This window comes from Chelonia mydas, chromosome 11 (genome assembly GCF_015237465.2).
Source record: "Chelonia mydas isolate rCheMyd1 chromosome 11, rCheMyd1.pri.v2, whole genome shotgun sequence".
Taxonomy (NCBI): domain Eukaryota; kingdom Metazoa; phylum Chordata; order Testudines; family Cheloniidae; genus Chelonia; species Chelonia mydas.
The window spans coordinates 27,980,931-27,994,425 of record NC_051251.2 but is presented as its reverse complement, the minus strand read 5'-3'; the positions used below and the strand labels follow the sequence as shown (position 1 = coordinate 27,994,425).

At 38.5% G+C, this 13,495-nt stretch overlaps 1 protein-coding gene across 2 annotated transcripts in view; it reads left to right on the top strand.

The window, feature by feature from the left end:
• The window catches only part of STAM2 (signal transducing adaptor molecule 2), a 33,566-nt gene that overhangs the window by 15,911 nt on the left and 4,160 nt on the right, over positions 1-13,495 (top strand). Inside the window, exons 5-13 of one of the 2 annotated variants that reach the window (XM_037912066.2) lie at positions 1,169-1,315; positions 3,119-3,188; positions 4,100-4,220; positions 5,688-5,782; positions 6,842-6,924; positions 8,358-8,445; positions 10,446-10,500; positions 11,272-11,425; positions 13,303-13,472. In XM_037912066.2, coding sequence (XP_037767994.1) covers positions 1,169-1,315; positions 3,119-3,188; positions 4,100-4,220; positions 5,688-5,782; positions 6,842-6,924; positions 8,358-8,445; positions 10,446-10,500; positions 11,272-11,425; positions 13,303-13,472 — 983 coding nt within the window. Of the gene's footprint in view, positions 1-1,168; positions 1,316-3,118; positions 3,189-4,030; positions 4,221-5,687; positions 5,783-6,841; positions 6,925-8,357; positions 8,446-10,445; positions 10,501-11,271; positions 11,426-13,302; positions 13,473-13,495 lie in introns of both variants that reach the window. The other variant, XM_037912065.2, reaches the window with a different exon arrangement.

Here is a 13,495-nt window from a genome sequence, read left to right as displayed (position 1 = left end):
TCGGGCTGAGGGTGTGTTTAAGTGCGGTGTAGATATTTGGGCTTAGGCTGCCTGAGCTCTGGGACCCTCTCACTTCACAGGGTCTTAGAGCCCGAATGTCTGCACCACAATTAAACAGCCCGTTAGGGTGTGTGTGCACAGCAATATAAGCCTAGGGCAGTGGAACTGGAGTCAGTGGACCTGTGTTGGGAACCCTGGGCTTGAGCCTCTACACTGCATTTCTAACCCTAGGTCAAAGATTTTCTGACCTGTGCTTGAACCTAGGGTTCTGGTGTCCACGCTGCAGTGCACAGACCTGAGTCAAAGTAACCCTATCCCAGAGTGTCTAGCGCCCCTCCCTCTCCCCTGGTGCTGACACTCTAGACCTACAGATGTGTTGCACTGTGGGAAAACTACTGCACACACTGTTCCCTGACTGTAATTGTGCTGCCTGTGGGACTCAGATGCCCAAAAGGAGAACATGAGTACATTAGCTCTTTTGGTGGGTGTCTCAGTAGAGTCACTGCAGTTTGAGAAGGCTTTATACTGAACTACCATCTAATCTGAGAATTGGGCTTTCCACCTCTAGGCTGAGTCACGCTGGCAGGAAAATGCCCATGTGCACCTGTTCTGAGGATAATTAGGACATCCGTCTCCAGGGCTGTCACACTATTAAAATGAAACTTTGCAATTCTTTTAAAAAGGGGACATTCAATGAAGGTGTTTTTATATGTTTGGGGTTTTTTGTCATAAAACGTAGGTTTTGGAGGAAAAACATACATGTGTGTCGTCGTTGTCGCGCCCCCCCCCCCCCCCCGGGCCTGGCTGTGGAGCAGTGAAGTTTATCCCCAGGGCTTTTGTGCAGTGTGCTCCAGCAACCCCCAGGGATCCCTGTTCCCGTTTCACCCTGGGAGGCAGGGATAAGGGATCCACATGAGGTTGTGGGAAAATTTTGGGGCTGGCTCCCACTCACTGTCCTCATAGTGTACTCTGCCTTGGCATGTAAGATATAATGCACTATTTAAGACATGCCGGCAACATATACAATCATAACTTTATGTGAGTGTTTGTTGTTGAATCTCCTTTTACGTTACAGGGTTTTGAATTATTGGCATACAGGGATTTCTGCTCTTTTTATGTCTGTAAACGTCCCTCTCTACACAGTTATTATTTAACTTTGTCTTTATAGGCTCATCCTAAAGTATGTGAAAAGCTAAAAGCTTTAATGATGGAGTGGTCAGAAGAATTTCAAAAGGACCCTCAATTTAGCTTAATATCTGCAACTATTAAATCTCTTAAAGAAGAGGGAGTAACTTTTCCTCCAGCTGGATCTCAGGTAATGACAGATATAATTCTGATCTGACACATGCCAAAAGACTTTTTTCATATTATATTTCTAATGATGTGCTTGTGTTATGAATATGGGGGTAAGAGACCGATAATCTATTGAAGTGACATCTTTCTGTTGCTGTTTAAAAGAGCAGGTTATAAAACCAGAGGTGGCTTCATGTCCCCGTTTAGGAGTGACCTTCTCCCTTCCAGAACCAGGCACACATCTGTTCATTTTCCTCTTTTACTTCTTTCCCGCCTTCAGAATGTATGAGCGGATGACTAAGTTGTGCTGCATGCTGCCACTGTGGAGACTGGAGCGGCATCTGATGCCTGACCATCCCAGACTAAGTCAAAACTTTTCTGAGCTGTGCAGTAGCTTGAATTTAAATGCCTTGCATGTTGTGAGTCCTCCCTACTTTGCACTTTCTAGGTGTTTCTGTAGCACTAATGGTGACTATTTGAACACCTCACACACTAACTTATTTATCCTCATGATGCCCCATGAGATGAATATTGTTGTCCCTGTTGTCCAGATGGGGAGCTGAGGTACAGAGAGATCAAGTGATCTTCCAGATGCGTTTAATCTGTTGCAGAGCTGGAAACAGATCTCTTAAGTCCCTGTCCTATTTCTTAACCACACAACCATCCATCCATTTCAGGAATTGCCCTTCCTCTGGGTGATGGGGGCTACCCCTCTATCCTGGTATGGCTAGTTCTCTGTATAGTAGGTGTATGGTACATTCCAGAATTTGGCTAGAATAATCACAGACAAACAAAGAAGACAGAAAGTATTGTGTGCTGCATAAAATAGTTCCATGAACTTTGAATCTTGCCCTACTTAACATTGAGAGAGGTGCTTTTTGTCTGCTAGCCAACTGGGACTTGTCAAAACAAAAGTAAGAGACTGGACTTGGAGGTAAACGCATATGTTGTAAATGACAGATATGGCAAAGATTTGAATTCATGGATGGAGAGTTCTTCGACCAGGCTTGCACTGCTGAACTACTGACAACGAGTTACACTTCATTGTCTCTCTTGTGGATAAAATTTTATGTTTGTGTCTTGACAGGCTGAATGTTTTCAGCTACATTACCTCATGCGTTGCCCTACAGACAAGTGAGATTGAAGGATTTATTGCTCATTAACATTTGTTCTTGCAAAAAATGTTTGTTTAGGACTCATGAGAAACCGTATCATTGCTGGGGCCTTACACTGAGTCTACTGTTGCTGGGCCTCAAGGCCCCTTCTCTGCTAGGGTTTATGAAAGCTTCAAGGAGAATCCTACCCTGTTGTATATGCTCCTTGCTTTTTTCCTGTTAATCTCTTTAAGGTAGCAGACTACCAGTTTTACTTCCTTTCACCCTACACCCAATACTCGTAGGGGTGGAGGGTGGCTCTTCATCATCACAGCAAAAAGGTCTTTCTCCTTTCTGTAAACCCTAACCTAGGTGCTGTTTAGTGTGACTTCCTCTGCTGTTGCTGTGCTTAGATGGAATTGCATTGCAACAGTGGGGAGTATGAGAGGCTGGGGGCATACTGTCCTGCAGAGAGGGGTGGAAATAATAGTAATAAATGGTCTCCTTGTGTCTACAACAAACAAACAACTGAAGCCGTGGGGAGTAAATTAAAAAAAGGGGGGGGGGGTGAGGGATCTCCACTTAGTGATGAAATGATGGCGTCAAATGATGGCGAGGTACATATGTAATACTGTTACGTATACATTCTTTTTTAAAAAAAACACAGTAACTGTAGAGCTTTCTTTTTTGCTTGAAACATAGCTGGATTCATGTTGCCAATTCATTTGCAGACTCTCACAAGTGCTGCCAATAATGGTGCATCATCAAGCAAAACCAAAGAAGATGAAGATATAGCTAAAGGTAAATTATTAGTCACCGCCTTTGGTTAGAAATGTAACACTTATAAGTGTTCTATACTTGTGCTCTAAAACACATTTTGTTAACATGCATACATTTTCCACTAAAAAAGAAAACTGTACCCAGAGAAAACTGTTCCACAGAATGGAAAGTGATAAGGGTGTGGGAGGTCAGGAGAGAATAATATGCTATTTTTAAAAAAGCTTTGGAGGAGGTGGTGGATAAGAGGTATTACACCCATATGCAGTCCACTGGCATGGGCCTTGGAGGCAGTGCTTGTACTGCAGCTGTTCCTCCTCTTTATAGAGCTCTTGATCTCCTCTTCCCTTCTGCCCCATCCCATCTCTTCCTCACCTCCCCATCTGTCCACTCTGAAAGATGGAGGTTTTACAATGGTTTTTATTCTTTATGCTCTCATGTTGAGTACAGATATCCTTACTCACTTGACACAGCAAAGAATTAGTATACAGGATTTCTGGTACTATCGGTAACATCACTGTGTTAGCATGAAAGCTGTGTCTTATAGTGAACTTGAAATTCCTATTGTAATTAACATGTTTGCTTTTATAATCTATTTCAGAACTTGTTCATGGCTAGTTTCTTCTGAACTTTCAAATTGTAGGGCTAAGTAAACTTATTGAAGTTTAGACAGGTTAAAAGTTTAAGAATAAGAAATTTGAATTCAAAATACCTTTAATCAGAAGAACAGATATATATCATGTTCTTCATTTTTAAAATATATTCTATGAAGTTGGTCTTTCACTTTTCTCGTTTCAGAAACTAAAATTATTTATACATAAATAATAAAATATACAGACTTACTTTTTTTATTTTCCAAACCATAGCTATTGAATTGTCTCTGCAAGAGCAGAAACAGCAGCAAACGGAAACTAAATCCTTATACCCATCTGCAGAAATTCAACAGAACAATCAGAAGGTCTTAAGGAAGGTGCGAGCCCTGTATGACTTTGAAGCTGTTGAGGACAATGAGCTCACCTTTAAAAGTGGAGAAATTATCATCGTTTTGGATGACAGGTACAGTGTGTTTAGATGAAGGTGTATTTTATTATTGAAACATGATGTTGGCTGTGATCATTTAAGTTGGTTCTTTATGAGCTGTGTCCTGCGTGTTTTCTTTTTCTTTCTACGACTCCTTATATTGCGTTCTTTTACACCATCCATTACACTTGGAACAGCTTCCAATTAATAATTTCTAAGCATCTCTTATTTTTCTTTCAATTACTTTTAGCTAGCCTGTGCATAGATCTTCTGTGAAGTCAACAGAGCCCTTTATTGACGTCCACATTTCATTTGTCTTCAGTTTAGATCGGTCCTATTTGTGTCTTTAGTCTGAGTACTGTGAGGCAAGGATTTTTGCTTTTGACCCTGACATAAAGCACTCTGTACATCTAGTAATGATGTATAATAAATTCAAGCTCCATCTAGAAATGATGAAAGCCCTGGCTACTGACTGTGTCCACATTTGTTCAGATACAAAATGATTAGGATCATATTTAACAGTTATGTTGTCCTTTAAATCATCAAAGTGCTCTACAGACTAATTATGGATGTAGTCTTAATGGGACAGTCATAGACTTCTTTAATTATTATTTTTACTCTTCACTGTTGCTGCTGCCACTACTAGCTGCCCTGACTTCAGCTGGAAAATAAAACTTAATTCTCTGCCAGCATTGTCCTTATTTAGCAAACAGTGACTTACTGTTCCTCCTTTTTCTGCTAGTAGGCATTAGAGCAGAAACTGTAGCTCTGCCTTTGTTTTTCCCAATTTGTGTAATATTTGTACAATTTTTAGGTTAAGTTAGTGGGACGCAGTCAACTCAAAATTTAGTTAATTTGTGACAAGTTAAAAGAAGCTTCAGGCACTACGTTTCCCCCTGAATGGTCCTACTGATTTTTGGTGTGTTACTACTACAATTTTCCTGTCTGTAAAAATGCTTTTCCTCTCCTCTGTTGCTGGGTGAAGATCCCAAATAAATCAGAGAAACAGACTGTATTGAGACGGTGCTGTCAAATGCACAAAATTGAAGAAAATACACTGCAACTCAAAAATTAAAGTTTATGGGTGAATTTCAGGCAGATTGTAATTCCTAAATTGACAGCATCTTTTGACTTGAATTTCCTCCACTATACTCTACAGTAGAATAGCACAGAACATTGCAGGTCCTATAGGCCTGATCCCGCAAGTTGTTCCGATCCCTTGACTACCATGCATTTTGCAGAAGGTACTCCGCAATTTGCTTCAATGAGCACACAGCCTTTATTTGGGCAGTGTTATCACTGATATTGATGAAGTTTTGCCTGAGTTAGAGGGTTGAGGATTAATGCTATGTTAATAGCACTTATGGTTTCTAATACCTCCCTAATAACTGAAAGATAGAATGATGGAATAAGAACCTCCAGCTATTTAGAATCTATTTGTAAATCTAGTTTTTAATGGTATGAATGTTTAAAGTTTTCTAATTAAACATTTTAATTCCTCAGTGATGCCAATTGGTGGAAAGGTGAAAATCAGAGAGGAGTAGGACTATTCCCTTCTAACTTTGTATCCTCTAACTTAAATGAAGAACCTGAGACAGGTAAGTTACATATTAAAAGCTACCATGTGATGCTTTAAAAAGGTGGGTAAGTGAAATATTCAACTTGGCTTCTCTCTAATCCCTCAGTACAGCAACTTGCCCAGGGTCATGCAATACACCAGGAAGAGAATCCAGGGATGGAATCCTGATGCCATTTAAGTCAGTGGGAATTTGCCTCTGGCTTCAGTGGAACCAGGATTTTCACCCCTGTTTTTTGTCTCCTTTTTGCTAAACCTCTGTACTGTCCTGTTACAGAAAGCTGGTATTCTGTTGTTTCATGTACTCTGGTTTCTCATGAAGAAAAAATTATATTTGAATCCAGGAATATACCACCTAAAATGTTGCCGGAATATAGCCTGGATTCTGTGTGCCATTAGACATGAGTTTAACATTGAATTTTATTCATGCTCATGTATAACTCAGTTTAAGGTAACAATTGATACCTTGATTCACACCAGTACTTTCAGAAGTAATTCTATGTATACAGTGTTGTTGTAGCCATGTTGGTCCCAAGATATTAGAGAGACAAGCCTCTCTCACCAACAGAGGTTAGTCCAATAAAGGATATTACTACCTCACCCACCTTATCTTTGTAAGTTAGTCTAAACATTTACACGAGCATCTTAAAATTCCATGATATAAAACGTGAGAATGATGGGGTTGTTCTAGAAACTGGTGGAGGTCAAATAGACACTTACCCTTACTGACTTTGAGTCACAGTTTTGAATGTTTGTCCAAGGAACAATGGATTAAATTCCAAGTAAAACCTATCACATTCAGAAACTGATCACCTTGGAGTTTGTTTTGCTGTAATGCAATGTTTTCTCCCCTCTTCGAAGACCTAAGAGCATCACTTTCTGGGAGTCATTTGCTTTTTTTTAAGTTCTCTTTGACGTTAAAGATTTGCCATCAAAGAGTGTATTTGTACTCGGGCCTAAGGAAACAGTTTAAACTGTGCAGTGTTGAATATTTGTTTTTTTTTAAGAATAGGAGGGTGTATTTTTAGGATAGTATAGTAACAAAGATAAAGAAGAGGAACTGACACTCATGTTCTCTTAGCTACTGTGGATAAACCCCCTGTTACTGAAGATACTACAGAAGAAGTTAAGACAGCAGAACCTGAACCTGTTTATATAGATGAGGTATGCAATCATTATTTTAGAAACTTTTTTGATTGTTTTTATATTACATATAAACATTATATAGAAATACATACACAAAGTGAAAATAGCATATAAATAATAAAGTTCAGTGTTCACTACAAAACCATGGGGGTGGGGGAGAATGGACACCTGTACCTATAAAGGTCATGTAGGGCATTAATAATTGAAGTGACTAAATAGATAGTTAAGTGAGAACGTAGTCCACAAGTATCGGGAATTAATATATACCAAACTGCAAAGGTATGCAGTAGTTTCATGTGTGACTAGACTTCCTTGTATTTTTTCCACACACTTCTATTCGAGTCACTTTTTTCACTAATGCAGTAGTAGAGATATCACTCAGCCAGTCTGTGTATGAGGGAGGAATTGCAGATTTCCATTTTCTTAAGATAACTCTTTTGGGAAAGCACTGAATATAGCATTCCAGAACACACACATTTTTTAACAGGTATAGAGGATGTGTGAAAGGTTGGCATGTGGCTGCTTAGGTCTCCAATACTCTTTAAGCATTGCCAGTCTAGCCTTAAACACTCTTGAGTCCACTAGTACCTTTTAATATCTTGTTCTGGAAGCAGACATGTTTAATGAATACAAAATGTGGAGTTAAGTGTTTTGTACAAGTTTTATGAAAATATTAGTCTGTACATCTGTGATGGAGTAGTCTGCCACTTAAGGGCAGTAGTAGCCCTTTAAGATTTGAAAGCAATAGATATAAGGACCTAAGGGGGGGATATGGGTAGAGAGAAAGCAGTCCCAGGATTTAGTTGTGCTGGGGAGAAAATCCTGTCGTACCTTTAGGGGTCTGGGGCCAGGAGCCTTGCAAAGAGGGCAGGGCAAGGCTCCCCTTTCCCACCAACTAATTGGGAATGAGCGGAGAGAAGAGGGAAGCTCATTAAGGAAGGACTAAAAAGAGACGGAGCTATAGAAAAGATCAGCTCCTATAGAAGGAGCTGGGAGGGGTTCCAAAAAGAGATTGTTTCCAGGTACAAGAAAGAAATATCTCCTGAAGGAAAAAGTAGTTGGACTGAGCCCAAGATGATGAATGTCCGTCCCCAGGTGCATCTGAGTAAGGTCTGCCTTTCGCTTCTGACTGTCATTAGTAAATGAGACTCTTGGAAGCGGATGTTCTTCAGTAAAAAGGTCTGTCCGGACTTGCTTATAACCCAGGTGAAGGGAAGCTCAAGTAGAGCCAAGCTGCAGCACTGCACCTGACTGAAAGAGGTGTGCTGGGATGACTTCTCTGCTATCACAACCTCTTTCTGTGCTGACTGGTGAAAACAGACAGTGGAGAAAAGCCTTGTTTAGATCTCTTTATAAGAGAGGCATTTTTCAATTTTCAAATGAAAACTAGAGAACTCTGTGCTATGTTTTAGAAATAACTACATTTTAAAAATCTTTTATATGTCATTCAGGATAAAATGGATAGAGCGCTGCAGGTACTTCAGAGTATAGATCCTACAGATGCAAAGCCTGATTCAGCAGATCTTCTAGACTTAGAAGGTATTCTTATCAGTATTATTATGAGTATTACTAAACATGCTAACTTGAGTATTACTAAACATGCTAACTTGAGTATTACTAAACATGCTAACTTGAGTATGTCATTCTACAGCTAAGAACAAAAGCATAGTTTGTTTTTTGTTTCTCTCATTTTACTTGAGAGGTCTCTGAGCTTTAAATGTAAAAGTACTCTTGGTCTGTACTGATAGAAGGCTCCAATAGGTATGTTGGGCTTGGGTCTTGGGTGGTATTAGGCTAGTATATGGTTGGGACCAAAATCTTCAATTGTTAGTTAAATAGAATTCTTCTTATATATTGCATAATTGACTTACTCAGCCTCTGAAAGTTAGGGCACTGAAAACATCACTTTGAATGACCCATGGTGCTGTCAGAACTCTGCTTGAGGTGGAGCTATTTGTCCCGGAGGAACAAGTGACTCTGGGTAAAGAAACTGGTAATAGCGTTTGATATTCTCAAATCCTGTTGCGCTATATGAAAATGTGTTTGCTCTCTGTCAAGAGCTTCCCCTGGAGTATCTCATATGAACATGTTCATGTACACATTATAAAAAATACCTCCCTAAACTAATCAAAATATCTGTTTTGTGTGTGGTAGGAAGGAAAAAATTGATGCCATTTCTGTTCTTAGAGAAATTATGCTAAGAGGATGGGGGAGAATATAACCAACTAAATCTATTTCTTGAGACTGGGTGAACTATAATTGCCTAGATGTTTTAAAATACTATATCGCTGTAAAAAAAGAACATAAGAATGGCTATACTGGGTTACACCAGTGGTCTGTCTAGCCCAGTCTCTTGTCTTCTGACAATGGCCAGTGCTAGATGCTTCAGAGGGAATTAACATGACGGGATTTATCAAGTGATTTATTCCCGGTCATGCAATCCCAGCATCTGGCAGTCAGAGGTTTAGGGACACCCAGAGCGTGGGGTTGTATCCCTGACCATCTTGGCTAATAGCCCCTAATGGACCTATCCTCTATGAACTTATCTAATTCTTTTTGAATACAGTTATACTTTTGGCCTTTACAGCATCCCCCGACAATGAGTTTCACAAGTTGACTGTGCATTTTGTGAAGATGTACGTCCTTATTTTTGTTTTAAATCTGCTACCTATTCATTTCATGGCTGAGCCCTGGTTTATGTGTTTTGTGAAGGGGTAAATAACACGTCCTTAGTCACTTTCCCCATGCTATTCATGATTTTATAGACCTCTATCATATCCCCCTTTTGTTGTCTTTTCTAATCTGAACAGTCCTCGTCTTTTTAATCTCTCCTCCTTTGGAAGCTGTTCCATAGCCCTAATCAATTTTTATTGGCCTTCTCTGTACCTTTTCCGATTCTAATATATCTTTTTGAGATGAAGCGACCAAAATTGCATGCAGTATTTAAGGTGTGGACATACCATAGGTTTATATAGTGGCATTATATTTTCTGTTTTATTAAATATCCCTTCCTTAATGGACAGTGTACACTTAGTAATGGAAGGTGTATTTTACATTGTAATCCTTTTCTTGACAATATATTTAGTGATTTTTAAATCTCTGTTGTCACTGCATGAATTCTTAAATGTCATGCAATATGGCATGACATTTGGTGGTATTGGTATTGGTATTTGACAATTGGTGGTATTATGCTGTGCTGTAGCTCTAAAGTAATTGATTTTCGTTAGATGTAGATGAAGCAGTTTTGAGAGGATTATTTGAGAAATTTGGTGAAATTTCAGTGCTGTTTGTAGGCTTTAGTTTTAGTTATATAGCAAACTAATTCTTGCTTTCCCTCTTCCTTTTGAAATAATTGGAAAATTATTGGTTTCTTTAATGATGATATTTAAAATTAAGAGCAAAATTTAAAAAAAGACTGGGTAGTAGACAAATATTATAATCTTTCCATTAATATGGCTGTACTCGGCTAAAATATATTCTTACCCCTGACTAGGGTTAAAGTTTTAATTGTACAATATATTACACTTTTGTCTTCACAGACATCTGTCAACAGATGGGTCCTATGATAGATGAAAAACTAGAGGAGATCGATAGGTGAGCCGGTCTCTTTCTTGTGTTTTCAAACAAGGAGTACAACGCTGTTACATATGCTTCACCTTTATTTGTCAGGGTCTTAAACTGGACATGGGATTACCACATTTTACTATACCTGTCCTCTTTTTCACCTACCTAAAATAAAAAATATAGAATATAAAATTGACAAGCTCACTCTTTATTTGTTTTAACTTCTTAATATTTAGTTTGATTTTCATTTTAGTGGGGCCTTAAAGGCCCCAAACAAGATCTGGACCCTGTTGTGTTTGGGTTCTGTATAAATAAACAAGATACAGTTCCTGCCCTAAAGAGCTTCCAATCTAAATAGGGAAGACTGTACAGTTGCAATTTTTTCATTGACAGCAGTAGCAGTGTGTCTAAAATTTTATGAGCTTAACTTTCAATTTGCTGATGACTGTTATCAATAAGGGAACATACTCAAATGCAGTGATTTCTCCTAGACCTTTGAGGAGACTTGATGATAAATGGGTAAAAGAAGAAAGCAAAGAGAGACTGACAAAGTTGTGTTTTTCAATTTGACTATAAGAAGAATCCTCAACCTCTTCTCTTGTGTACTTTCCCAAGGTTCATCAGTATGATAACTGGAATGGAGCTGGACATTTTAAAAATACAAATAAATGTCTTTTTTTTTTTTTTTCATACTTAGTTAAGACTGTGCTTAAAGACCTTCTTAGTTTAACTGTTGCAAAATACCCAAAGGTATAAGTAACTCTGAAGGAGTTTTGAGTAAATTGTTTGTTTTTTAATCAGGAAACATTCAGAATTATCTGAATTGAATGTGAAAGTTCTAGAAGCCTTGGAACTCTATAATAAACTGATGAATGAAGCGCCTATGTATTCAGCCTATTCAAAGCTCCATCCTCCAGCACATTATCCACCCACATCAGCTGGTGTTCCAGTGCAGGTCAGTACCCTTTTCAGAAAACAGAGGCTTTCCTAATATGCATCTTCTTTTTAAAGGGTGATAACAAAGCATAAAGGAGAACAGGCTTTATTGCTAGCTTCTAAACAATTTGATGTTTCCTCATGATCATTAAATCCTGTAGAATAAAATGTACTAGAACAAAATAGGTATCTTGTAGCACTAAAATGCAATTGTTAATCTTTGCTGTATAGTTAGTAGAAGGATGTTGTATTCTGAGTGTTGAAGTTTAACAACCCAGTTAACTAGTTTTCTCAGTGAGTCACTCAACAAAACATTTTTTTATACTCCTGTGTTTCACAGATGGATAGATTTACTGAGTCATATGTCCTTCCTTAATCCCAAAAGAAAATGTTACTCTATTTATTTTCAGGGACATGATTGAACTTTCTAATATGGTTGCATCATGAGGGCAATGCACTTCTTCCAGATATAGTCATTCTTCTTTGGATATATCACTTTGGGTGTATCACTATCTGGTGGGTTTTTCCCCCCTTTTAAGTAACAAACACTTTGTGCATTAGTGGGTTAAATAAGTCCAATATTGGATTCAGAATGAACTCTTATATGCCCAACATATGTTCATTTATGAAAGCAAAAAAGGAGAAAAGGCAAGACGTATTTAAAGGAGACACTTAGAAAGAAAAAGTAGAATGTGCCTGCATATTTTAGGTGGGTTTTAAATGAATGTTAATTGTTCAATGTGAAAAGAATAGTTACCATAGTAACTGCCACATTAAAGATGATGCACTTAACCATTATACTGTGCTTTGAGCTCTTGAAAATGATGAAAAATTCATTATATTTCGGGGGAGAAAAGAAATTCTGGACAGGAGACAGCTGGAGTTTTTAATATTGCTGATCTCTTCTGAGATAGTGCTTCCTGATGTGGAAAAAACAGCAAAATGGTGCTAAGCACAGCTGTATTGCACAAAGTTATGTATTTCCATCTATGTAGGTAAACTTCATTCCAAATCCAAAACCAATGTGTGCAATATTCATATTTGATGTGTGTGTATGCTGTATTGGCTTACCCTGCCTGTGGCTTGAATTGTAAAGACTTCAAGAAAAATCAGTTATTTACATAGGATACATGCCATTTAATACACAGTGGAAATGTTCTGCTCATTTAAGTATGTCTTTAAGATGCAACATTTCACCAGTACAAATAACCTGATAAACGGGGTCTCAACTTCTGTTTCTCCTTTATCAAGTGTGAAATGTGCCTCCTTAGTGTTAATTTCTGCATTTTTTCTTGACATAATATAAGATTTATAGCAAGGTTAACTTTTTTCCTGTTGCATACCTCGTTTATTTATCTCCTAGCTTATGAAGTGTACTAACTTACGGAGTCACTTCGAGTGTGTATACAAGGGAGGTACAGGTTAAAAATCACCACCAAATCCTCCTGCTGAAAACATTTGCCTACAGTGTGATTTGAAATAGCAATAGTGCAAATTAAGGATGGAATAGTTAGAAAAATGAGGCAGAGTGAATGTAGGCAGTGCGTTTATCACCTGAGGGAGCTGCATACCTTACTGCAGCTAGAAATGTCTTCAAATGAACATCAGCTAATCTTCCTCTAACAAAGTTTGTGATCCACAGTATCTGTGTATCTTCTGTTAAATTCCCATCCACACACATGCTTGGGAGATGGGGGAAGCGGAGAGAGTTTCATTCTTCGAGATAGTCAAATAAGTGGACTTCCTGAGCAATCCTGTTCTCCAGGCTTTAGTGTGCCATTTTCTGCTTATAGGGCTCTACACATAGAACCTGAGCATTGTACTCTTGCATTATATATATATTACTGCTCAATTCAGCCAAGTTGATGCATGGTGTGTGTTCTGTTTCATTTACAGCCATATTCTGTACAACCACATGGTGGGAACTACATGGTTCAGGGTATGCATCAAGTCACTCTTCCCCAAGGCTACGGTCTAGGACCTGATCAGATGGGCCAACTGAGGTCCCTGCCTCAAACTATAAATTCTTCAGGAGCAACTCAGCCTGCTCAAGCTTCATATTTAAGGTAACACTTCAGCAAGACTTTAA